The sequence below is a fragment of the Cantharellus anzutake genome (genome assembly GCF_015039405.1).
Source record: "Cantharellus anzutake strain C23 chromosome Unknown EI90scaffold_25, whole genome shotgun sequence".
In the NCBI taxonomy this organism is placed as follows: Eukaryota; Fungi; Basidiomycota; class Agaricomycetes; order Cantharellales; family Hydnaceae; genus Cantharellus; species Cantharellus anzutake.
The window spans coordinates 107961-131780 of NW_024066975.1; the positions used below are offsets into that span (position 1 = coordinate 107961).

Sequence of the window (23820 nt, forward strand, 5' to 3'; positions counted from 1 at the left end):
GGGAAGACAAGAACAGAGGTCTGAACAGAAAAACAAAATGGCAGAACAAGGTTCAGATTAGATCAGAAACAGAAAAATGAGTGACAGGAGTTGGAGAGCGGAAATCGGAGGTTGGAAACGGAGGTGGTGAACAGAAATGGACAGGAAATCAGAAACAGAAGGTGGTACGGAAAATGGAAGTGGTCCGAGGCCAAAATGGCCAGGGCCCAGAGGTCTAGGGCAGACATGGCTCAAGGCCAAAAGTCGGAGGGGTGATTCGGGGCCGACGTGGCTCCGGACCAAGAGGCAGAGGGGTGTCGAAGGCTGAGAGGCCTAAGACCAGCGATCGGAATTGAGAAAAGGGCATGGCCCAATTTGCCAGAATGACTGCACAGGCAGCAATAGTGGGCCTGGCATCAGAGGCGCACATGGTGGGTTGAAGGTCGGGTGACCAGCGAAGCGACAGAGGTTGAGTTGGGTGGGTTGCTAGGAGCAGGGACATTGTGCTGTTCAGTACCCATCCGGATCAACGGATCACAAGAGGGCGATTCAGTTGTCCTAGCATGATAGCGACCTAACCAACAGCGGAGTTGCGGAGTTGCGGCAAAACCTCACCAGTGGCAAAGCAGAGAAGCGGCAAGGGTCGGGAGCGAAGGCTAGTGACCAATGGCGCAGACAGAGTGACCAAAAGGCCAGGGGGCAGATGGTGAAGACTAAGCATGGCTTAGGTCTCCCAGGAATGGTGCATGCTCAGTGGGTCGGGTGTCGGAGTTGGCTCAGGTGGATTTGGGCTGGAATGCTTGGGTGTGCGACTTTGCCAATCAGTAACCGGCTAGATCAACGGATCATAGGGGTGAGTTGGCTGTCTTAGTACCATGGCATATCAGATCCGAGGTAGGAGAGGGCTTGGAGACCGCACTGGCAGCATAACGGGGAGGAATGACGGAAATGGTGCGGCGAACAACGGCGAGAACTCAGTGGTATGCACCAAGTCGCAAATTGGTGTTCAGGGGAGAACACTGCAGAGTCACAAGCCTGAGGGGTTGTGGGAGAGGTGCCTCAGCGGAGGTCTTTCGGAGGAGCGGGTCCGCAAGGGGACTTATCGCCAGAGGGTGCCTTGATAGGAAGGGCTTTAAAGATGCGTGTATGCTCAGGGAGGCTTATTACACTCGAGAGAGATGTCGAGGGTGTGGTGAAGCGTCTGCAGGTGTGAAGGGAACCAATCCTCATGGCTTAGAGTGAAAGACGCAGATGGTTGGATGCCTTTGAGGACGGCGCGGAGCGGAAAACATCGGCGGGACCATCAATGGTTGACTTGGCGACGTCCTTATCCCCCTCTTGGGGTAGACGTCCCATCGTCTACCTAGGAACAAACGACACCGAGTTTCCAGGCAGAGGCAGAGCTCGTAACGGAGTGGAGAGTTCTGAGGAGAGACTTCAACAGGCTGCCTAACCAGCCAGTTAAGTCCAGACAGAGGTGACGGAGGCGGAATACCAACAAGCGGATTGCCCAGCAAGTTGTAATCCAGAGGCGGAGTAGCGGAGCGGAGGTTCAAGCGTGCAGAGTGCAACACATGAAACCAGAGACGGAAGGGTGACAAGGGGTAGCAGAGTTAGGATTCCAAACAAGCAGGTTATCTGCGAGTCAGAATACCAGGAACGGAGTAGGACTCCAAGGGAACAAGGAGGTTGGAGAGATGACAGGGAGTGATAGACCACAATCAATAGCAGAGTGAAAGCGGAGGCGTGAACGTAAATCCCAAACCAAGGAGCATGGCGGAAGTCAAACACTTATTGCCTATAGTGGACTGTACCAACGGGTACCAGCACCAAGGTCGAATTATGTAGACTTGGCCAGTCCCAGGTAGGAGGAATGTCGGAAGGCTCAGAAGCGCCAGAGGCTGCGGAGGGTGGTCATATCGGCGGAACGGCATAGGCGGAGGTGGAGTTGCAGAATGGTGAGAAGGGTGTGGCTCTTCTCCAGAGGTGAGTGCCCAGAGGGCGACGAAATCCTTCAACCACAGTACTCAGCAACGGCCGCAGTACTGATGGTATTGATGGCAGAGTTAACGGATTAGGGGATGACGGGGAAGTGGCGGAAAAGTGCGGAAGGCGAAAAGAGAGCGACTCTTCTCTCAGAGGGGTGCCCGAAGGCAGCGGAAGTTCTCAGAGGCCGGAATTGCTCAGCAACGGCTGAAGCGATGTAGGCGATAGAGTGATTCCGAAGTGGAGGGGAGCATAGCTCACAATCCCAGAATGTGAATGCCCAAGCAAAGGCCAGAGCCCTTTTGTCAGAATGCTTAGCTAGCAAGCGGACGGGATAGTGGTGCTTGACAATCAAGTGCTGACGGTGAATCGGGTTCAGAGCGCAACCAGGGAAAGGTTCCACCAGCTGCAGTGCACGGTTTTGTTGGACTGGAATGCAGAATGCACAGACCTAGTGACTGCCCAATACTCGTTGATCAACGGATCATATTGAGTGAGCTAGTCGGCGTCCCAGAACAGAGAGCAGGGTCCATCCAACGAGGTATGTCAGAATGACAACAGAGAGATTGCACCGGAAAACAGAGGTGTTTGGCGACGTGGTGTCCACAAACGATAAGCGATGTTCAGATCCGCAGAAGCGGGAAATGAACGGCGATGTGCGGAGTTGGACTGATGGGGTGACGGAACAGAGGAGATGCTTGGCGGCAATTATGCCCACAAACAGCATGCGATGTTTCAGCAGGGTGTTGCATAGCGCAACCAGAGTTGGAGACGGAATGGGATTGGCAGGTGGATCAAAAGCCTCAGCAGGGGGATCAGCCCTCGAGACGGGATCGGAGCGGAAGAGCAGAGAACCTAAAAGTAGGTTAGAGGGAATCAGAGAGAGCGAGCGAAGAATCCGAAACGGAGATCAGAGAGAAAGCAGAAATCAGGGAAAACAGAGAGAACGAGCGACATGTCCTGAAAAGGAAATCGACCATTCAGAGAACAAAAGGAAAGACAAGATTATGACGGGAGACAGAAATCCCGGAATGGAAGACAAGTCAGAGCCGGGGGTATACCCCTTGAACTGGGGAATCGACCATTATCAAACCAAAAGAGAAACAGAAAACAGAAAAAAGAAGGAACAGACTATTTGTTTAGTCTCAGAAGAGACGCCCGGTTTGATTTCCGGACATGCAATCCTGGTTGCTCAAGCCAAGGATGCACAGCATGGAGGTCTTTGGTAGTCTTTGGTAACCTAGACCAGACTGTCCGCAGACTAACAGAGGGTAGCAAGGATTATGGAAAACAGATAACGGCTGAGGGTAGGTGCACGGGTACAGTCTCGCCGAGACTTTCGCCGGACTCCTAACCACTCATGCCACGCAAATACGGAAGGTGGCCCCGGGCTGAAAAGCGTCGGGTGCCCAAGATACTCTCCTGAAGACGTGGCATCAGGGAGAAAATCCACACAACACCGCAGATATCCAAGTCGCCCAATGAATGGGTGATTGAAACACGATGGTGAAGCGGGAAACATAACAGGGTGGACAGAGGTGGTGCAAGCCAGGCTAAGCAGACTGGACAAGCCGGAGGTCGACAGAGGTGACAACTCATAAGGGAGTCTGACCATGATTAGACCAGCGACGCACGAAGCGCCTCCAGTTATCAGTAGTCAGGACAACCGAGTATCCAATGGCGGAAGGTTGCGGAGTTGGTAACAGAGGTTAGAGGCGCAGGGATGGGGTGCCGAGGTCGATGATAACGCGGGTAGAGACCAAGGCGCATCCCAAGCGCGTCAGAGGATACTGAGTGAATCAAGGAAGTGTGAACAGAGGTGCAAAAGCGGCAGCGAGTTGAAATCAACTGCCAGCTTGCCAGATGTTCGGATGCCGGAGTTGAAGTGAATGAAGGTTGCCCAACTGAACTACTTCCAGGACTTTGGAAGAGATGCCCACATGGGCTCGGAGTGCCAGCGACGTGCTAGCGGCGCGACAGAGGTCAGATCGGACGGAGATCGGATTTTGGGAAGTCAGATCAGATAAGGACAGATGTGGTCGCGATAAGGATGACAGAGGTTGCAGGAAGACTGGATAAGGGATCGGAAAGGACATGAAGAGGCCCCCCACTCAGGCTCGAAGATTGGAGTAACCTAGAGCACAAAGTGGTATGGCCAGGTAGAGTCGGAGCAGAATGAGAGGTTGTGAATCCAGAGGTTATCCAGCGACCTAAAAGCCCATTCTGAGTGCCTATCAAAAAGGCCCCAGAGGGTCAGAGAATGCGGGTTTGAGCCATGATGGCATCAGGGAACCCCAGAATCCCTACTGAGCGCGATCCAACTTCAGTGGGAGTGGTTTGTTGGCGGATGTGCGCGACCGTGGGAAAGAAGACGGAATCGGCCGGGCATACAGATTGACGGAGTTGGGGATCGCAACGGGAATTCAGAATGGAATGACGGAGGAGCGTCAAGCCCAGAGTGAGTCTGAAATACTGTCAGAGACTGGATTTATTGTCAGAGGCTGGGATATTGTCGGTGTCGGAGATTGTGGCAGAGGTCTGTTGGAGCGCGCACGCGCGGATATGCGGGCGGAAATATGCGGCGCGTCCGGAAGCGCTGTTCAAGGTTAGCAGAGTGGGATCGCGGCCTCAGCGACTCAGGTGGAGCGCTGTGCCCTGAGCTTGACGTTTGGGGGAGATCCCGTATTTACAAACTGACACTTACAGCGGACTTCAAACCAGACTTGTGGGCGGAGCGGACCTGTAGGAGGAGCGCGGACTCCGCAAGCACGGACTCAGAGGGGGGAAGCCCCCTTTGCAGAAGGAGAGACTCAGACCAGACAGGGGGGGTACTCTAGTTGATTTCAGACTGGGGTCCCCGAAAGTATTTACAAGGTATATAAATAGGCAAGAGGGAATATAGAAAGGCCGGTCAGTCCGGCGCGGTCCGGCGCGGTCCGGCGCGGTCCGGCGCGGAGATAAGCGGGAATTGTCAAACTAAATAAGGACAAGAGCCCGGGAACTGGAAAGGAGGAACAGATCACTAAACAATAAGTGGCAAGGGTTATTGATGAATAACTGAATGAGATCAATAACCTAGTGCCAATAAAGAGGGGATCAAATGCCGATATTGGCAGGGAAGCAAACAATAAATGGCACTCGGCAAGGAATGAATGATAAGCTGCCAAGTGACAAATGGCCAGAGGAAAAGCAGAGGTCAGCGCGCGGCGCCGATACAAGTCCGCAAATAAGCGGGGTCGGTGCGGTGCCGACACAAGTCCGCGAACAGAAGTTGATCTGCCAGCACTGTCACACAAGGACAGCATGAAGGCCAACAGAGGTACAGAGGGGAGTGGGAGTGTTGACCTGACCAGAGGTGTCAAGGGCAACCAGAAGTGGCCAGAAGGTGCAGAGATGGGCAGAGGGTGCGGAGTGGGCAGAGGGTGCGGAGTGGACGGAAGCGGGGCATGGCTGTGACCACATAGCGGGAAGCGATGAGTGTGGTTCAGATGGAGACAAGGCAGGCGTGACTGAATGCCGGGAGCGCCAAGGGCTCAGGAACTGGAGGTAAGGTTGGAATACCGGCAGGGTCTAGGTTCTGATTCTTGGCCAAGTCTCACGCAGTAAGGCAGGGGGCCAGACATGGGGTTGGGGGCTGGTTAGGATGGGTTTCGGGTCGGCGGATTCGCCTATCGGCATTGGTTCGCCGCTGACGGAGCCCCGGGATTTGTCGGTCGTGACAAACGACTCGCATGGTTGCTGTATGTCAGGGGACGCGCGTGCTCGTGCAAGATGCTCCAATAACTGTCAGGGACGGCTTGAGGGAGGCAGAGGTAGTGGTGTAGCGCTCAGCGCTAGCGGCCCGGACAGCAGCGGGGCGGTAAGACCGTATAGTGGGCAGCCCTCACTTGGGCTTACGTCCCTGTGTGGCTTCTTAGGCTGAAGCGGGAAATGTATTGTTATTAGGGTGGGAAGCTAGACTAAACTAGGGTACTTGCCTGAAGTGGGAAATGAGAAGAAGGTTACTTCTTCGGTCCTGCTTCGGCTTAGTTTATATACATGTGTGAATGGGTCACATGGAAGTGCCACGTCACCTTCGGATGAAGCCGGGTTACCGCGGGTGGCTCCGCGGTCGATCCCGAGTGTTGGAGGGGAAGTACAAGTAGGAGTGCGCGGCGCGTCCGGTGTGGCGGTGCCCCTACAGGGTGCTCAGCATCGGGCGCGTCCATGCTACAAGTGTAGGAAAGAAAGAGAGAGGTCGTCTGTATAAAGATAGAAAAAGAGAAGAGGGAAAGAAGAGAGAATGAGACGATGAGACGAAAGGAAAGGAGGTGGCGGCGGCAGCGTGCCCTGACAATAACCTAGTTGTGATTAAAGCCAGGGGAAAGGGATGTCCCCATCTTAGGGTCAGCTATATACATGTAGAGTCCGGCAATAAGGAAACCAAACGGATTGCCGATAGAATCACGTGATCATAGAATGTTCCAGAACAATGCCGGAGATGATCCGGGTCACCGGGGCTTAGGTAAGCGGAGTAGACGGGAATTACCGGCATACTTCCCACGCGCATACGCGCAGCCAGCATAAGGTCCAGGGTCATTGCTGATCCCTGACACCGTACCCCATTCTTTTTGGGGATTTTCTGTAACAGCAGCTGACCTGTTGTTTCCGCAATGGTTGTTGATGCGCCTTTTGGCGCAAAAGGATTCAGTATGCCCCTCACCCTTCATATGTCGGTTTCGAGGGCTGGTACACTTGGATACAAGACGAATCGGTGGGACTCTCCATCATCCTGATTTTTTGCTCTCTTGGAGACTCGATGCCATCAGGTACTCCTCGGAAGCACTATTTCCATTTCTCAGTAACACCTATTGGTGACTCGTCTACTATCAAGCCGGTCGAGTTCCATTTATTTCCTGATGACCTTCAACATATCGTGGACTCCCTGCCCAATTCAGAGACAGTTTTGCAACCATATACTTTGAACATACCTAATATTGGAAGCTTCACCGTGTGTCAGAGACGGGATTATTGTCAGAGGCTGGGATATTGTCGGAGTCGGAGATTGTGGCAGAGGTCTGTTGGAGCGCGCGCACGGATATGCGGGCGGAAATATGCGGCGCGTCCGGAAGCGCTGTCCAAGGTTAGCAGAGTGGGATCGCGGCCTCAGCGACTCAGGTGGAGCGCTGTGCCCTGAGCTTGACGTTTGGGGGAGATCCCGTATTTACAAACTGACACTTACAGCGGACTTCAAACAAGACTTGCGGGCGGAGCGGACCTGTAGGAGGAACGCGGACTCCGCGAGCACGGACTCAGAGGGGGGGAAGCCCCCTTTGCAGAAGGAGGGACTCAGACCAGACAGGGGGGGTACTCTAGTTGATTTCAGACTGGGGTCCCCGAAAGTATTTACAAGGTATATAAATAGGCAAGAGGGAATATAGAAAGGCCGGTCAGTCCGGCGCGGTCCGGCGCGGAGATAAGCGGGAATTGTCAAACTAAATAAGGACAAGAGCCCGGGAACTGGAAAGGAGGAACAGATCACTAAACAATAAGTGGCAAGGGTTATTGATGAATAACTGAATGAGATCAATAACCTAGTGCCAATAAAGAGGGGATCAAATGCCGATATTGGCAGGGAAGCAAACAATAAATGGCACTCGGCAAGGAATGAATGATAAGCTGCCAAGTGACAAATGGCCAGAGGAAAAGCAGAGGTCAGCGCGCGGCGCCGATACAAGTCCGCAAATAAGCGGGGTCGGTGCGGTGCCGACACAAGTCCGCGAACAGAAGTTGATCTGCCAGCACTGTCACACAAGGACAGCATGAAGGCCAACAGAGGTACAGAGGGGAGTGGGAGTGTTGACCTGACCAGAGGTGTCAAGGGCAACCAGAAGTGGCCAGAAGGTGCAGAGATGGGCAGAGGGTGCGGAGTGGGCAGAGGGTGCGGAGTGGACGGAAGCGGGGCATGGCTGTGACCACATAGCGGGAAGCGATGAGTGTGGTTCAGATGGAGACAAGGCAGGTGTGACTGAATGCCGGGAGCGCCAAGGGCTCAGGAACTGGAGGTAAGGTTGGAATACCGGCAGGGTCTAGGTTCTGATTCTTGGCCAAGTCTCACGCAGTAAGGCAGGGGGCCAGACATGGGGTTGGGGGCTGGTTAGGATGGGTTTCGGGTCGGCGGATTCGCCTATCGGCATTGGTTCGCCGCTGACAGAGCCCCGGGATTTGTCGGTCGTGACACCGTGGAGCCAAAGACCCAACGTTATAATCTCACCATCCCATGTAGAGAAAGCTCTTCCGAGCACTGGAAAGTGTCCATAGACATAACGGATCGTGTTCCATTATCGCAGGAGCACCCTATTCTGAGTCCTCACAGCATGGCTCTTTCAAGATTGGAAACTTTACTTCCATTGCATTGGGCAATTTTCTCAACCGGATCGAAGGCAAATTATGACATGAAGCATATCGGTACCGATGGGGTGGGATTAGAAGTCTTTGGAGGCACAGGGGTGGCACATATGGAAAAGAACTGGGGCGCATCATTTCCAACTGGCTGGACATGGTATGTCGCTATGCTGTGCTTCACCACCCACTTCTCAATTCGAGCTTTTTTTTATGTTGTAGGTGTCAAGCATTTGGCGCATCCTCGCATGATCCCGTGCAGACATTTGGTGACCATCGAGACAATGCAACAAGAGATTGTGTTGCCATTGTGGGTGGTGTCCTCGCTTTGGGTCAAAAGGCATATCTCATCCATTACAAGGATTCAGGCGACGCCTGGCACCGTCGTCATGAGCGTTCGACACATCCTTATTCAGCGAAGGATCATGAAAGTACTGAAAATTCTGATCCTAATGACAAGCAGCATATCAACTGGACCTTCCGCCCATTATGGACTCTGATTCTAGCACTCCCGTATCCTGCTGGTATCCCATGATTCAAGATATCGTGGAAGAATCTAGTGGAAAAAAATCCCTCATTGTCCAATACCTTTGACTCCTCTGCTGGCTGTGGGTCAACCGCCGTTAGCACATTGACGTTGTTGTGGGGACAACTCCGTGTACCGCAAAAAGTCGGATTCTGTGGAATTTGGTCACCAACACGCAGTACATATCCGCTGACGCTCACGATACTCATTCTATCACTATCCAACACTCCTTACACTCATTCCATATTTTTCCATATTTTCCCCATCATTCCCGACAACCCCAAGCAAAATTCCCACGCCCAACCACGCCGCCAATTTCACCCCCTCTCCAGATCTCCATACCTACACATACAACCCAGCCATTTTTCCACCCGATAGTGATGCTCTACCTTCCTTCTTCACCCCCGGAGCATTTCCCAGAATGGCAATCCCATGCCTGGATGGTTCAGCACGGAGTAGAGTCTCACGTGGTCTTGACAGCACCTGTCAATGGCCACATCTCAACAAGTACTGCACCAAATGGGACGAATAGGGGCTCGTTGGAAAGCTGGAGACGAGGAGGTCGCTGACGGGAGGATAGGCGGGCGCTGTGGCGAAGCGTTGCGGAGTTAACTTTTACATTTCCCATTTCGGACCCGTTATGATATATTCCCCATTCATTCATATTTCTTTTATTGTTTCTTTGTTCCCAATTGGATATTCATCATTTACGGTTGCCTAACGGCCCGTTTACATTCCCCCAGTCCATTCATTTCATTTCAAACATATATAAACTAGATAACAACTTGTACATAACAAGTTAGTATTGAATAGACCCGTGAAGGGACAAGCAGAAGTTGCATCCAAGTGGCAAAGACGCCATCCACGACCCTAATGCCCCCTCTGAGCTAGTTGCTCACGTCTAAGACCCCTCACATCATAATACGCAGCCTTGACGTCCAAGAGAGACGTAGGTGAGTGTTTGTTTGAGGTTTTTGCAGACTCAGTAGCACCCACGGACCAAAACCCGGCCCAACGAACCACACCCGCGCACACTATCACCCTCCCCCTTCTCTCTGTCTCGAGTCTAGGCGATAGACCCGTTACAACGTTTAATTTTTCCATCCTCGGCCTCCCTGCACTATCCCTCATGATCCCTTATGCCATCATCCAGTTCTCCCCATTTGGATCCATGCATGAAACGTTCACATACGATGAACGCTCAGGATTCGGACAGTTGCAGCTTACCGCTGCGACCCTTAACAGACGGATCCTAATTAATGCACAGTCAGAGTCGCGGCCTGCCATTCTCAATTCACAAGTACAGCCAAGATGGCTTGCGCTGCATTGCCCAATGCCTGGTGGGCATGCCACACGTGTGTACGAGACATTCACAGCAAGGGCAACGATAAGAGCCGACAGGCACCAGTGGAGATTCAGCTGGCCATGATGGGTCGAAATCAGGAATGTCAAGTTTGAACACATGGCATTGGAGTTTGGAGGATTGTATGCTGCGATAGCATGATCAGCACCTCAATAAATCAGAGATGCCAATATGGGACGAGCTATAACTTGTGGAAAAAATTATGCCCCCTCCCAGTTCCAGATATTGGACCCTGGCCACCCACCTTCTATAACTTTATTCTAAATTGTGCAGATGTGTTATTCTGTACATAGAGCTTGCGAGGATTGGGTGGAGTATATGGATCGATGGCCACCCCAGGCCAGTGCTGGTACGTCGAGCATCCTGATGTGTCTGGTTCTGAACACAATAAACAGTTGGATAAAATGTTGCTCTTTCCTGGCATGCATGATTCTGGGATGAAGTCATCAAGAACCGCTACTGGGTGGGAGGGGTTAAGGATACCTATTGTCATATCCGTGCATACCCGACCCTGACCCGACTTCCGGACCTCCACCCTCTTCACCTCCGGAGTCATAACCTACCGCTGCTGTTCCGATACTCACCTTCGGTCCTGGCAACACACCTCCTCCTTACCTCTCCGACCCTATCCCCGTCCGCTCCGATACTCACCTTCAGACCTGACTACTCTCCTCTCCGCCACTCCTCCTCCCCTTACCTGTCCCCTCTCTCCTCCCTCCGTTACTCCTCTGCCACCCTTCCGCCAAGTTACGACCTTCCACCGCTGTTCCATACTTCGCACTTGGACACCGCTCGTACCTTGCTCCGAGCCTCCGTCATAGTCCCTACCTTGGACTTTGACTCCACCTCGGTCTTAGTCCATTGCATTGGTGACCTCATACTACGTAAACACCATTGCCAATATCCCTCGGACTTTCAACCCCGCCTCCACAACCTCCGTAAGCTCTGCAACCCCCGAGCTTCACGGATCGCCTTCGGCACTCTCGCCGCTTGTAATGTATTTCTCGCGTTTTCCCCTCACCCCTATTTGGACTACTGCTTCTTCCTATTCTAGCCAGTTAGTCATCATCCCCACTTCCCCTCATCCTCCTGCCTCGCCCTTCCTACCTCCTTTCGGATGTATCACAGGTCCTGCCTTATGACCTTCGGTACCGCTCCGCTCCTTCTACCCTTTGTTCCCGTTCGGACGTCTTCGTTCCGATTCGGTTACCCTTTGTTCTCCTTGTGCTTTTGCCCCTTCCATTATATATATCGGCGCTTGTACATACTCGTTTTGGTTCAGTCCGAAATCGACCTGAAATGCCCCCTAGAGACTTCCTGCTCACCTACTGTGAAATTAAGGACCAAATGGACAAACAGCAATGGCACAGCGCTCCGCCTGAGTCGCTGAGGCCAAGGTCCCTCCACGCTAAGTCTCCAATTCCACTCCGGAGTCGTCTGTTTCCGCCGGTTCTAACACCTATCCCATTTCTTTGTGCAACAGACTTGGGATAAATCCGAATGCGGCACAAATTCTGCAGCTTTCGCTGGCCCCAGGTTTCAGTGTGATCAAGCCAAGGTGGAACGAGGTACTCTTCAAGCCTCACAAGTTCATGGACTAAGTTGGGATGGGGTTGCCCATACATTGACTTTATTTAACGCGATGCAAAAAAATCGTTCACTTTTGTCCCGATATCTTGTAGCACTAAATGCTCATATCTCAGCATTTATACAACGTTGGTTCTTTGTATGGATGAACGCCGGGCGAAACGGTGGAAATTGGCAAAAGAAATACCGATTTTTTAATACGTTCAGAGTGATCCATTTCGGCCAAGCCTTTTAGTGGTGCAGGTTGGCTCAAATGGACAGATAGATACATTCTGATGCAGAGTGAAAGGGAATCAAGGAACTATGGAAAGCGCAAAATCAAAAAGTCTGGGGTCACAAACGCTGATGAGCATTCATGTTGTCTGACCTGGGACTAAATGACAGTGCAAGGAAGGAATGGTCATAGATCCGTTGAAGTCTCCAAGCCCGTATTTATACCCACTGCACCATAGGGAAAGGGAACCTCATCCGGGGGAAGTCCAGAAAGATGGAAGGGCGACCTAGTGAAACTTCGTGGCAATTCCCCCTCTGATAGTGGATAGAACGTGGAAGGTAAATGAGAAGATATTGCAATTGACCACAAATATCCTAAAGGACTTGACTAAGATCAACAACAATTGGAGCTGTCTGTCGGCCTTGCAAGAGAATTCAAGTCCCATCTTTGCTGGACCGAGGGCTGTACAGATCGATAGGATCAGATGGCACTTGATCACCATACCAAGCGCCTAGACCTTCGGCACCAGAAAAGTTAACTAGGCGATACTCCTTGGGAATAAAGAATTCAAATTCGCCATCGAAGTACACTGGTAGCCCAGCGGAGCCGAAAGTTCCGAAAAGTGGGGTTCTTCCGGCTGCAGATGAATGGATTTTATACCGCGGTATTATGAAATTGATGTCCTCCTTGGCTAAGATAACATAAAATGGGCACTTGATCCAGGATTCGTCCAAGTTATGCCCTGCATGTGTTTCAGAATGATGTATATCTGCTGCTTCACCCTCTGTCAAGGAAAGTGTAGGCTGAGTGGATACAGGATTAGGGATGCGATAAGAGCGGGCGAGGGGAACAGCAGGGTTCATGATCCAAAGCTTGAAATCTGTCACACGATAACTCGCAATGAGCTCACCCGAACCTGTCGACCAGGCGAAAGCACTGAGGCCATCGAAAGCGCCGAGATAATGTGCTCCCGGAGAAAACCCAAGCGTGCGACGATGAGGAATCACTAGGGATGCAGAGGACCTAGTAGAAGACTTGGAGGCTAAGATAGGAGGGTTGGAAGTTGGAGTGAAACCATTGGAAGTAGGGGGTGCAAGGTGCTGCATGTGCAGGTCACCTGAAATGGATATGAGGGTCATGCTGTCATGCCAAGAACTATCAGCGTTCCGTGGAACCTGTACGATAAATAATCCATTATCTGATACTCGAGTTACAGCAGGAAGAGGATTGTTGGGAAGAGTACCAATATTAATGGAAGTCATATCATGGCCAAGGATGGTGACGTTCCCCTCATTGTCCTCAGCAGCAACTCGGTGGCTGCCATGGACAAATTCGATCCAGACTGGATGGTTGGGTGGATCGAGCTGGAATCGGGAAATTGTGTGCTGATGGTCGATATCAGCGAGTTCGATGACACCGCTACCAAAACCAAGAGCTACACGGTGACCATCAAGGGAGAGCGCGGCGCATGTCACGATACCATTACGAAAATCAGGGTCGTTGAATTGGGCGTCATAATCAGCCACAACACCCTCATCCTCAACATTCTTTAGCAAATTAGGTAGCTTCGCCTCCATGACCATCCGAGCATTGAGTAAATCCTCACTCAATGGGATTTTGCGCCCAGAAAACTCGCCGGAAATGGTGAAGATCCGGACAGGATCGGAGAGGTGGCCATACAGTTCATACAAAGGTGATGAGGATGGGGTGAAAGGAAGGGTTACTCGATAGAGGGGCCATGGCTCGAAGGACTTCATATTGATATACTTCACATACTCCATTTCTTGAGCTTCTTTCAAGAGTTTAAATGAATCGCAATTCTGTTAAAAATGACATCATATTAAAATAATCGCAACGCATTAATTTTATTTACCTTGAATTCGTCAAATCCATCAGGGAGTTCCCTGCGCACTTCATTGAATGTTGTCAGGTGCATAAATGTAACCAAGTTTCGTGTGAGGAATGTATTAAACTCATTCTGCAAATTGGACCCTTGTGCAAAGAGTTGTGAGGGGTCCAAGTGTTCTAATAAATATTCACGAGTATATTGGAGATGATGAGGGAGGTTATGTTTTCTTTCCCGAAAATCGCCCCATTTCCCCATGTCTCCCAAAGGGAGAACAGTGGGCAACTCAAACACATCCCGCTCACAACAATTATTGAAAAATTGGAGGAGTGGTAGTCCGAGGAAATACTCATTCACATTCTTGATAAAGAATACTTTGTCGTTTTCATCACCAATCGGATCCCCCGTTATAAACTCTTTCATCGTTGCATGATAGAATTTGATGCCCTGCATGTCATTCGAGGAACTTTCCAAGCCGCCGTCCGGGCCGCTGTCTGAGCCGCCATCCAGGCCACTGTCTGAGCTGCCATCCGGGCCGCTGTCTGAGCCACCGTCCAAGCCACCGTCCGAGCCACCGTCCAAGCCATTTGTCGAAGAAAGGTCAACAATTGAGCAAATTGGATCCAATATGGCTAAGACCTCTTCCTCGGCAATTCCTAATAGCTGTGACATGGAAAACACACTCAGTGGCTCAAACGCCACATTGATTGTGGCAACCACTTGGCGATAGTTCTCCGCTATATGTGGAGGAACTCCAGATGAGTCAAATGTATAGGCACGGCGAAGTATGCGCAGGTACTCCAAATTGACGTCACCAGGGGCATCGATGAGGTCACGGAAGTATTTGAACTCGGATCGAAGGGTTGCACCACGACGAGTTCGAATGCTGACATCCCGGACGCGGATTGAAGCGATAATGGGTAGTCCACGACAGGCTGTGGCAAATGTATCGATATCCTTTTTCGACGGTTTCCAGAATGACTTATTGACACAATCCCGGAGGCCTTCCTCCACCATGCAGCGGATAGTATGGAACTTCTCTTCCTCAGTGACGATGTCCACATCTGCACATGGTATGGAAAGACCCCGAGCCCGAGCTCCTTCCCATGCCGATACAACGGATGACTCTTGCCGACAGCTGACCAACACGGCAAATGTGGCTGGCAGCTCATCAAGGATAAGTACTAGCTTCATTAAGGACTCAAGTTCCTCCTGAGCCCCACACTCGTCCAATCCATCCAAGATGATGACGGAACGCTCCCCACGCAAAGATAAGAGTTTGTGTATGAGATCGACAATCAAAGACCCCATCTGCTCCTCCAGTCGGAGGTCCTTCAGTGCCGGGGACTGTCGAAGTTGACTGACAAGAAGACCTTCATACTCAGCGTTAAACAACGCAAGCTGACGTGCAAGAGTAGAGGCAAAGTGTTCAATCGAAGCAAGTCCTTCTCCCTGACGATTTTTGTCCCAGAAGAAAGATGCCGCCAAGCGACCCTGCTTGTTAAGAGCCGAGGCAACACTCATCGATATAGCAGTCTTTCCCGTACCCAGAGAGCCACGAAGCCAGACAAATCGGTGCTTCCGGTTCTCCAAATGATCGAGTATCGATTTCTGGATCTGGACTCGCGTACTTTCCAGGCACTCCGACTTGCTTTTCACGGCAGAATATCCCGCATTTGCTTTGTGGAGTTTTGAGAGTTCATCTGAAATGTTCATTAAATTCCAAACGGTGAAATCAATGGAGAACAACAAACAGTCCACCGATACCCGAATTGTGTGAAGGAGACTTAGAGTTGTCGCAGCAGCCTATGGAGAATCGCCTGGTCAATCTTCTAATGGCTTGAACGTAGACGATAACGCAGACTAGAATAGAATAATACTCAGTCTCGCGGTTGTGAACGCAATGAGAACTATAATTGGATATCTACCTAGAATAGAATAATACTAGGTGAAGGTTTTAGAACAAGTAAACGAGTGAATATGATAAAAGATATACCGACCTCAGTCTCGCGGTTGTGAACGCAATGAGAACTGAGGGCGTCAGCGAAGAAAACATCGAGCTTTTAAGCGTCGATTAATCGAGTGTAACAGGAGTGAGGATTATTACAAATAAAGGAAAGTGAGGCGACCAACAGGTCGGAAAAAGGAAGATAAATGCTAAATAAACATGGAATGATCAGACAGTAGAGACCGACTAGAAATAAACCTAACATCAATCATCGGGCGTCTCACCGAGATAATGTAGGTCGGGTATCCTTGCGCTAAACGTCGAACCAACCGTTGCTGTCTTACAACACACCCACTCAGCGATGGGTGACTCGACGCAAACCCAGCTCTCCTCGGAACTTCTCGAATTTGACGATGGGGAGAGCTTTCATGAAAAGGTCGGACACTTGATCGGCGGTTGGGACGTATTGGAGTTCCAAAGTTCCGCTTTCGATCTTCTCTCGGATCCAGTGGTGGCGAACGTCGATGTGCTTCGTTCGGGCGTGGAATACGGGGTTCTCGGCGAGGGCGATGGCGGATTGATTGTCGACAAAAATGGTAATGGGTGAGTCAACGGGAATTCCAGAGGAGTCGTAAAGATGATCCAAGTAGACTGCCTCCTTACCGGCATGAGTTGTCGCCATATACTCCGCCTCGGTACTCGACAATGCAATCGTGGGTTGCTTCTTGGATGACCAGGCAACCGCGGCCCCACCATAGATGAAACAATACCCGGACACGGAGCGTCGGGTGCTCGAGTCGCCAGCCCAATCGGCGTCAGAGAAGCCAGTTAGTCCTTCCTTTACCTTCTTCCCATCAAAGACCAGAGCATAGTCGCGAGTTCCGTTGAGATAACGAAAAACTCGTTTGATTGCCGTGAGATGTTCTTTTCCGGGAGCGATCGCGTGCTGAGCGAGTAGACCCACAGCGAAGGATATGTCGGGACGAGTGCTGACGGAGGCGTACATGAGTGAGCCGAGCATAGATTGGTAGAGGTGAGTGTCGACTTCAGGGGAATTTATTTTGTTTAATTTCAAGTTAGCAGACATTGGAGTGCTCATCGATCGAGCCGTCTCTAGTCTGAATCGCGTGAGAATTTCAGTCACGTACTGGCGTTGGCTAATGGTCACGGTTCTCGCCGTTCGATCACGTGTGATTTCCATCGCGAGAAACCAATGGACTTCGCCGAGGTCACGCATCTCGTAGCGCTCGGTGATTTCCGACTTGACTTTCGAGATGTCGCGCTTAGGGGCAATGACGAGTAGGTCGTCCACATAGACCAGGACAAAGTGTGAGTCCTTTGAGCGATATAGGCAAGGATCATACCCTGATTGTTTATATCCCAACGACTTTAGATAATCGCGAAGCGTGCGGTACCACTCGAGTCCGGCCTGTTTCAAACCGTACAAGGCCTTCTTCAGTAGCCAGATCTTACCGGGTGTAACGGGGACTCCTGGGGGTGGTTTAATGTAGATCTCCTCTCGGAGATTGCTGTTAAGATAAGCGGCAACGGCGTCAAGTTGATGGATTTCGAGGTCGAGGGATGCGGCGTGTGCGAGTGAGGAGAATAGGGTGTCGCGACCTAGCGTTGGTGAGTATGTCTGGAAATAATCCACACCTAGCTCTTCAGTAAAGCCTTTCGCAACTAATCGCGCTTTCTTCTTCACTACTTCTCCCTCAGAGTTCGTCTTTTCCGCGAAAACGAGACGACTATCGTGAACTCTCATATCTTGAGGTAGGTCCACTTCCTCGAATACTCCGCGCCGAACAAGATTCTGATGTTCTTCCACAATAGCTGCTGTCCATTCATCCGAGTCTTTTCGGCCCATAGCTTCGTGATAATTGCGTGGGACGCCTTCGGCGGAAAGAGCAAACTCGCCAACGTCTTTGAGAATGGCAAAGTTAAGTTCTTCGTCCCGAGTATGATTATCACCCACTGAAGCTTGGTTCGTCCCGACGTCACCCACTGAATCCGAGTTCGCTGGCAAAGGTGCCAGAGATTTGACTCGTCTTGAACCTAGACTCAGTTTCGGGTCCTCGTCAGGTCGCATAGGGCGTTTCCCGGCATTAGGGCGATTCGAACGTCGGAGATTTGGAGCAGGTGTAGGAACAGGATCATGGGAAGTGTGAGGGGGATGAGTCAGAGAATCGTTCGCGCTCGGTACGTGAGTATCCGTAGAAACGTTCCTATCCCCCCCTGAATCAGCACCCTGACCTTCATCCTTCAGCCCATTTCCCTCGCTTCCAACTTCCTCTCTCGTCACTACTTCAATTTGCACCCTCTCCTTACTATCCGCCTCCAAGAATTCCACATCCCGCGATTCCAACATCCTCCGCGCAACTCTATCATACAACAGATACGCCTTCTTCTCTTCCGCGAAGCCAACATGCACACACTCAATCGCCCGCGCACCCAACTTGGATTGGTACTTCTTGGGGACGTGAGCGTATGCGAGGCAACCGAAGAGTCGAAGGGCTTGGAGAGATGGCTTACGATCAAAGTACGCCTCGTAAGGCGTCTTATTGTCGTCGAGAGCACGGGTGAGTACGCGATTTTTAATCCAAACAGCATGTCGGATTGCAACGCTCCAGAAGTTTTGAGGCAACTTCTTATCTTGTAGGACCTCTTTCGCGTCCTCAATCATTGATCGGGCGTGGTCGTTCAGCGTGCGATTAGTACGTTCAGCAACGCCGTTTTCTTGTGGGGTATAGGGATTGGTGTGTTCGTGGGTGACGCCGTCGGACCTAAGGTACGCTTTGAACTCTTCCGACGTGTACTCACCGCCGCCGTCAGTACGAAGGATCTTCAACTTCTTACCGGATTCCTTCTCGGCTTTGGCTTTCCAGGCCTTGAATTGACTAAGAGCGGCGTCCTTGGTCTTGGTAAAACCAATGTGAGTGTATCGACTGGCGTCGTCAATGAATGTGATGAAGTATCTGTAACCTTCGCGGCTTTCGGGTAGGATGGGTCCACACATATCGCTGAAGACCCTCCCCAGGGTTTCAGTAGCGCGTTGTGGAGTGGATTTGGGAATGGGGTTACGCGTCCTTTTGCCCTTTAGGCAAGGTACGCACTTCTCTTTCTTCTTGTCCAATACCTCCATGCCAGTAACCGCCCCCGTGTTTGCCAATCGGAGGACAGTATCCTCGTCGATGTGGCCAAGTCTCCTATGCCACAAGGTGAGACTACCTTTAGAAGCATTACTCACACTCGTTACTAGGGCACATCCGTCAACTTCTTCGACGTGCGCAAACCTGGCTTCCTCCGGATACACGACTTCGGCACGTAGCCTATAGAGGTTTCCGTTTAAGTAAGCCCGACTGAGGACCTTACCGGATTTGGGGTCAACAATGTCGGCGCTACTGGAGGAAAAGGTGGTCTGAAGACCGCCTTCGGCCATTTGACGCGTGGAAAGAAGGTTTTCACTGAGGTGAGGGACGTGGAGTACTCTGGAGAGTGTGGCAGGTTTAGACTGATATCCGACCGAGGTTTTGATCTCGATGTTGCCAATACCGACTGCGTCGATTAGTTTCTGATCGGCAATGCGGATTTTCTTTGGATTGGGGAGTGTTTGGTAGGAAGTGAAGTAGGAACGATCCGAGGCCATATGAGACGAGGCCCCAGAATCAATGATGAAGTCAATGTGGGAACGGGTGTCCGATGCGAGTAAGGCCGAGGTTTGGGGAGAGGTTTCTAGAGCATAGTAAGTAATGTGATCTCCGTCTCCACTTTCCGAGTCAGCCACTCTTGCAGATTGTCCGCCTCCCCTCTTCTTTCCTTTCTTCCCTTTTCCGTCCTTCTTTGGTCCTTTCCCCTCAGAACCTCCCCCTTCGGCCCAACACTGTTCAGCAGTGTGGCCTTTCTTCCTACAATTTGAACACGTAGGCTTATCGCCATCCTTTGGCTTAGGTCCAGACTTCGTGGTCTTCTTGTTATCGCGAGCAACGAGGGCGACGGCCTGCATCTGCTTTCGCTTCAGATCATGCACAAGGATGTGGTCGATAGTGTCTTGGAGAGTTAGGGAAGAGCTGTTTAGGAGGATGTCCTGGATGGTAACCCATTCATCTGGCAACGACATAAGAATCGCGGTGGCTAAGACTTCGTCGCTAATGGTGGTGCCGAGTGAGTGAAGTTTAACTGCCGTCTCTTTGATTTCCTGGATCTGGAGCTGAATGTCTTTCTCGGGCAAGATAGTGTTCCGAAAGAGCTTCGTCAGTAAGTAAAAGACTGATTTGGGGCCTTTGCCCTCGAAGCGCTTCTTGATAATGGACCACGCCTTAGTGGCTTCCTTTATATCATTGATATATACGCGAGTTTCCTCGTCGACAGATACCAAGATTTGGAGCAAGGCATTAGAGTTACCCTTATTCCAGGCTTCTTCAGTCAGAGTCGCAGGTGCAGTGGGAGCCGTAGCAGGTGTAGCAGCAGCAGGAGCATTAGGGTCTGGGGGATTTGGAGGATTGGAAGGAGGAGTGGGAGTAGAGGTAGAGGTCGGCTTTGTGATAGAGCCATCGGCGTAGCCAAGTAGTCCCTGGTTGATTAAAACGAGTTCTATGATAGCTCGCCAGGTTCCGTAGTTCGACCCGTCAGACTTAAGACGGTCGTACTCAAAGATCTTGGTCTCAAGTTTGATGTTGCTAGGATTAGTAGACATGGCTAGAATAAGATGGCGAGTTCTTAAAGTTAGAGTGAGACTGGGCTCATAACCCTAACGCAGACTAGAATAGAATAATACTCAGTCTCGCGGTTGTGAACGCAATGAGAACTATAATTGGATATCTACCTAGAATAGAATAATACTAGGTGAAGGTTTTAGAACAAGTAAACGAGTGAATATGATAAAAGATATACCGACCTCAGTCTCGCGGTTGTGAACGCAATGAGAACTGAGGGCGTCAGCGAAGAAAACATCGAGCTTTTAAGCGTCGATTAATCGAGTGTAACAGGAGTGAGGATTATTACAAATAAAGGAAAGTGAGGCGACCAACAGGTCGGAAAAAGGAAGATAAATGCTAAATAAACATGGAATGATCAGACAGTAGAGACCGACTAGAAATAAACCTAACATCAATCATCGGGCGTCTCACCGAGATAATGTAGGTCGGGTATCCTTGCGCTAAACGTCGAACCAACCGTTGCTGTCTTACAACAGACGAGACGAACCGAAAAGTGGGAGATAGCATCACGGATGCACGACTGTACGGCGCTTATTTCTTGCGTTATCTCAGTCGCTAAAATTACCCTCTTGGCAAGCTTTTGACGTTTGAGTGCCTCTATTTCCTTTAATTGTTGTTTTAGAGCTCTGTGACCGAGGGTCAAGATTTGGGCGAGAGAACAATGAATGAATGCACATACGAGTTAAATCGTTCAATCAGTTCACTTATTTCGAGAGGAACTTGGCCAGTCCACAACTGGACTGGCCTGAAAATCGTTTCGTGAGCCTTTCGAACTTCATCGTCTAATCCCTTGAGATTTTCGTCGTTGTCGTCGATGGTCTGCATGAAAACATGGAGGTTATATCATTAAATCGCAAAATCGCAACAACACCTGCGAACCTCGTAAACTTGGAGCCATTTCAGAAGTATATTTGGTATCTGATCGACGTTTGGAATAGGGGCGAACCTAAGGGCAGAGGCGGCAGTTTGAAGGACGAGCTTTGTGGCGGCGATGATTGTTTTCTTTCCGTCACCAGCAGGGACAGCTGAAGATGACGGTGTCCGATCTGTTGACGATGGGGCATCTAAGTTCACGCCTGTGCGTCCTGGTGGTGAGTGGGGTGTCTCAGTGTTGCTATGGATGATGGGCTCGTGGGGCATCATGTGAGGGATATCGATGGCCCCCTCAGGGAGAACGGGAGATGGCGATAAATTAGGGGGTGGTGGGTCGGGCGTAGAGGGAGAAGATTGTCTGTGATCGGAGGGTTTCGATTGGTCGATATGAGTGGGATCGGGACTGAGACTTCTGCTCAACAGCTTAGCTATAGTGTGCCGAACAGACCACCGCTGCTTCCGGCCTCGAGAACTACCGCCAGTAGTAGTAAGAGGCTTAAGACCGGATCTATCAGATCCACCGCGATCTGTGCTAGTTGTTGCAACGCTTTCAGTGGGAGAAGTAGTGATCTGAAGGCTAGGAACAGAGGTCGAGGGTCGCGAAGAGCCACCGGGAGGCGCAGGAGAGTGTCCTCTGTTAGAAAACTTAAATCGATCAAGCATCGTGTATCAGCAATCGCAGAGGATGTTGTGGGTAGAGAGGAGAGAGTTGAACCGCCCTCGACCACACATCGACATATAAGGCAGTACTGTCCTAACCACTGCCAAAGCAGGACAACAAATATTGAAATACCCTTCTGTCGGCGATGGAATGTTAACTATGCTATCTGGGGCCGATAGCGAAATCCAAAAAAACCACTTGTGTTTACCACGCTCCCTTGTAAGTGATTTTTTAACATTGTCGCTGTCGTTGATAGTTATTTGGTTCGGACCACCAAACGCAGCCTTGTGTTTCCCGCCACAGCGAACTGTCCAATACGCGAATATTAAACTGATTGCACACACAAACATCAGGGTCTCGTCTGTTGTCCACCTTGTCAGTTGTTCCCTCTCCACTGCCATCTAGCAATACGCTTCAGCCCGGTTGCTTCGATTCCAATGCTCTGAGTCATCCCAGAACAGCTCTAGATCACTTCCCAGCTCCTCGTATAGGGATCCAAGCCATTGATGGTGGGCTGTGTCTGACTGGATGGCTTTGTGTTAATGGCGACACAAACCTAGACGAAATTTCAGCAGAAATTACTTACCAGGCGAGGCATCCACTATTTTTGTCGGGCCACTGGCCAGTAATAGAACTGATGCGAAAGATATTAATATTCCAATCTTGCGCTATTACTGTTGGACTCCTTTCTGCGGTATCCGCTTCCCTCAACTCTAATTGGCGACCTCGCACCCCCAGGTATCCAAGTAGCGGAGGGATCCTATTTCGCTGTCGTTCTAAAACATGAATTTACCTAAGCATTTCCCCACATATCAAGTGCTGCTATCCTTGAGAATGGGGTGGGTGGAAGATGCCAATACTTCGAGTGATGACGGAGTTCCATCCGTACAGAGTATCTCGATCTCACGCTCTATACTCTCAGACGGCAATCACACGAGCGCACCACAATGGATTTCTTGTCAGTCCCTCCCCCTCCCCTCCCTAGAAATTGTATTTCATCGGTTCCCTCTGCTCATGTCACTCCACCGTCTCCGCGTTGACGCGTCAACATAGCTCCATCGGGTTGCTTCTCTAAAACAGTCCGTCCATCCCTTGCCGTTAGTACTGGCTCTCCCGCTTCTTTCCTCAGAGCCACCGACTGGAAAGCGTCCCCGCGATGTTCAAAAAGTAATTTGTCTTCTCTTCTTTCCGCCAACCAACCCACTCTGCTTCCAACCTAGTAGGGGAGAGAGTGTTCCTTCAGTCCTCAAACTATCTCCGCCAGTATCGTAGGAGCAATGTTTATCAATGGGCCATAGGTGGATGTCGGATGGGGATTCCATGAGTGCAGCAACCAATGCCGGAAGAAGGACGCTTGGCTCATCTGATCCATGCAAGGAAATCTTGATGTAGATATATGATCCTTGTTCGGGTCACCGTTTGACTCCAGAGCAAGAGGATGTTGTTTCCCCCTTCACCTGCCGTTCACAACTAACTCGTTATCATTAATATTATAAAATGTCAAGCGCAACGATGTACAAATCGGAGGACAATGTATAACGCAGTGACAGAAAAACGCTCGAACTAGGCGACTAACAAGTGAAGAAGGAATCGCAATGACCCGCGACCCATCCTAAACGACTTGCTAATTTCGACGACAATTGGAGTCGTCATCCGGTCTTGGAGCAGAAGTTGAGTCGCATCCTTGCTCGACCGGAGGTGATAGAGATTCGTGATTGGTAGCATCAAACGGCATTCGATC

The 23820-nt window shown here is 50.8% G+C and overlaps 5 protein-coding genes across 5 annotated transcripts; 2 read left to right on the forward strand and 3 right to left on the reverse strand.

Moving 5' to 3' along the window:
* Window positions 1-344: 344 nt before the first annotated feature.
* EI90DRAFT_3016587 (uncharacterized protein) lies at window positions 345-1100 on the forward strand (the record flags this gene model as incomplete). The annotated part of the gene is made up of 3 exons (XM_039057010.1): window positions 345-410; window positions 542-832; window positions 867-1100. The coding sequence occupies 3 exons, from the start codon at window positions 345-347 to the stop codon at window positions 1098-1100; spliced, it is 591 nt and encodes a 196-aa protein (XP_038915637.1).
* A 7221-nt stretch (window positions 1101-8321) lies between these two features.
* On the forward strand, window positions 8322-8881 carry EI90DRAFT_3123936 (uncharacterized protein; the record flags this gene model as incomplete). The annotated part of the gene is made up of 2 exons (XM_039063656.1): window positions 8322-8506; window positions 8569-8881. 2 exons carry the CDS (start codon window positions 8322-8324, stop codon window positions 8879-8881), a joined length of 498 nt encoding a protein of 165 aa, XP_038915638.1.
* Window positions 8882-12092: 3211 nt separating this feature from the next.
* Window positions 12093-13619, reverse strand: EI90DRAFT_3059056 (uncharacterized protein; the record flags this gene model as incomplete). Its single annotated transcript, XM_039060409.1, has 1 exon — window positions 12093-13619. One exon carries the CDS (start codon window positions 13617-13619, stop codon window positions 12471-12473), a length of 1149 nt encoding a protein of 382 aa, XP_038915639.1. The 3' UTR covers window positions 12093-12470.
* Window positions 13620-15217: 1598 nt separating this feature from the next.
* Window positions 15218-15598, reverse strand: EI90DRAFT_2921457 (uncharacterized protein; the record flags this gene model as incomplete). Its single annotated transcript, XM_039054776.1, has 1 exon — window positions 15218-15598. A coding segment is annotated over one exon (381 nt), but the record flags the coding sequence as incomplete, so codon positions are not given.
* A 5022-nt stretch (window positions 15599-20620) lies between these two features.
* EI90DRAFT_3154794 (uncharacterized protein) lies at window positions 20621-22322 on the reverse strand. The gene is made up of 3 exons (XM_039065951.1): window positions 21425-22322; window positions 21225-21364; window positions 20621-21171 (listed from the first exon to the last, which is right to left on the reverse strand). Exons 1-3 carry the CDS (start codon window positions 22079-22081, stop codon window positions 20937-20939), a joined length of 1032 nt encoding a protein of 343 aa, XP_038915641.1. The 5' UTR covers window positions 22082-22322; the 3' UTR covers window positions 20621-20936.
* Window positions 22323-23820: the final 1498 nt, after the last annotated feature.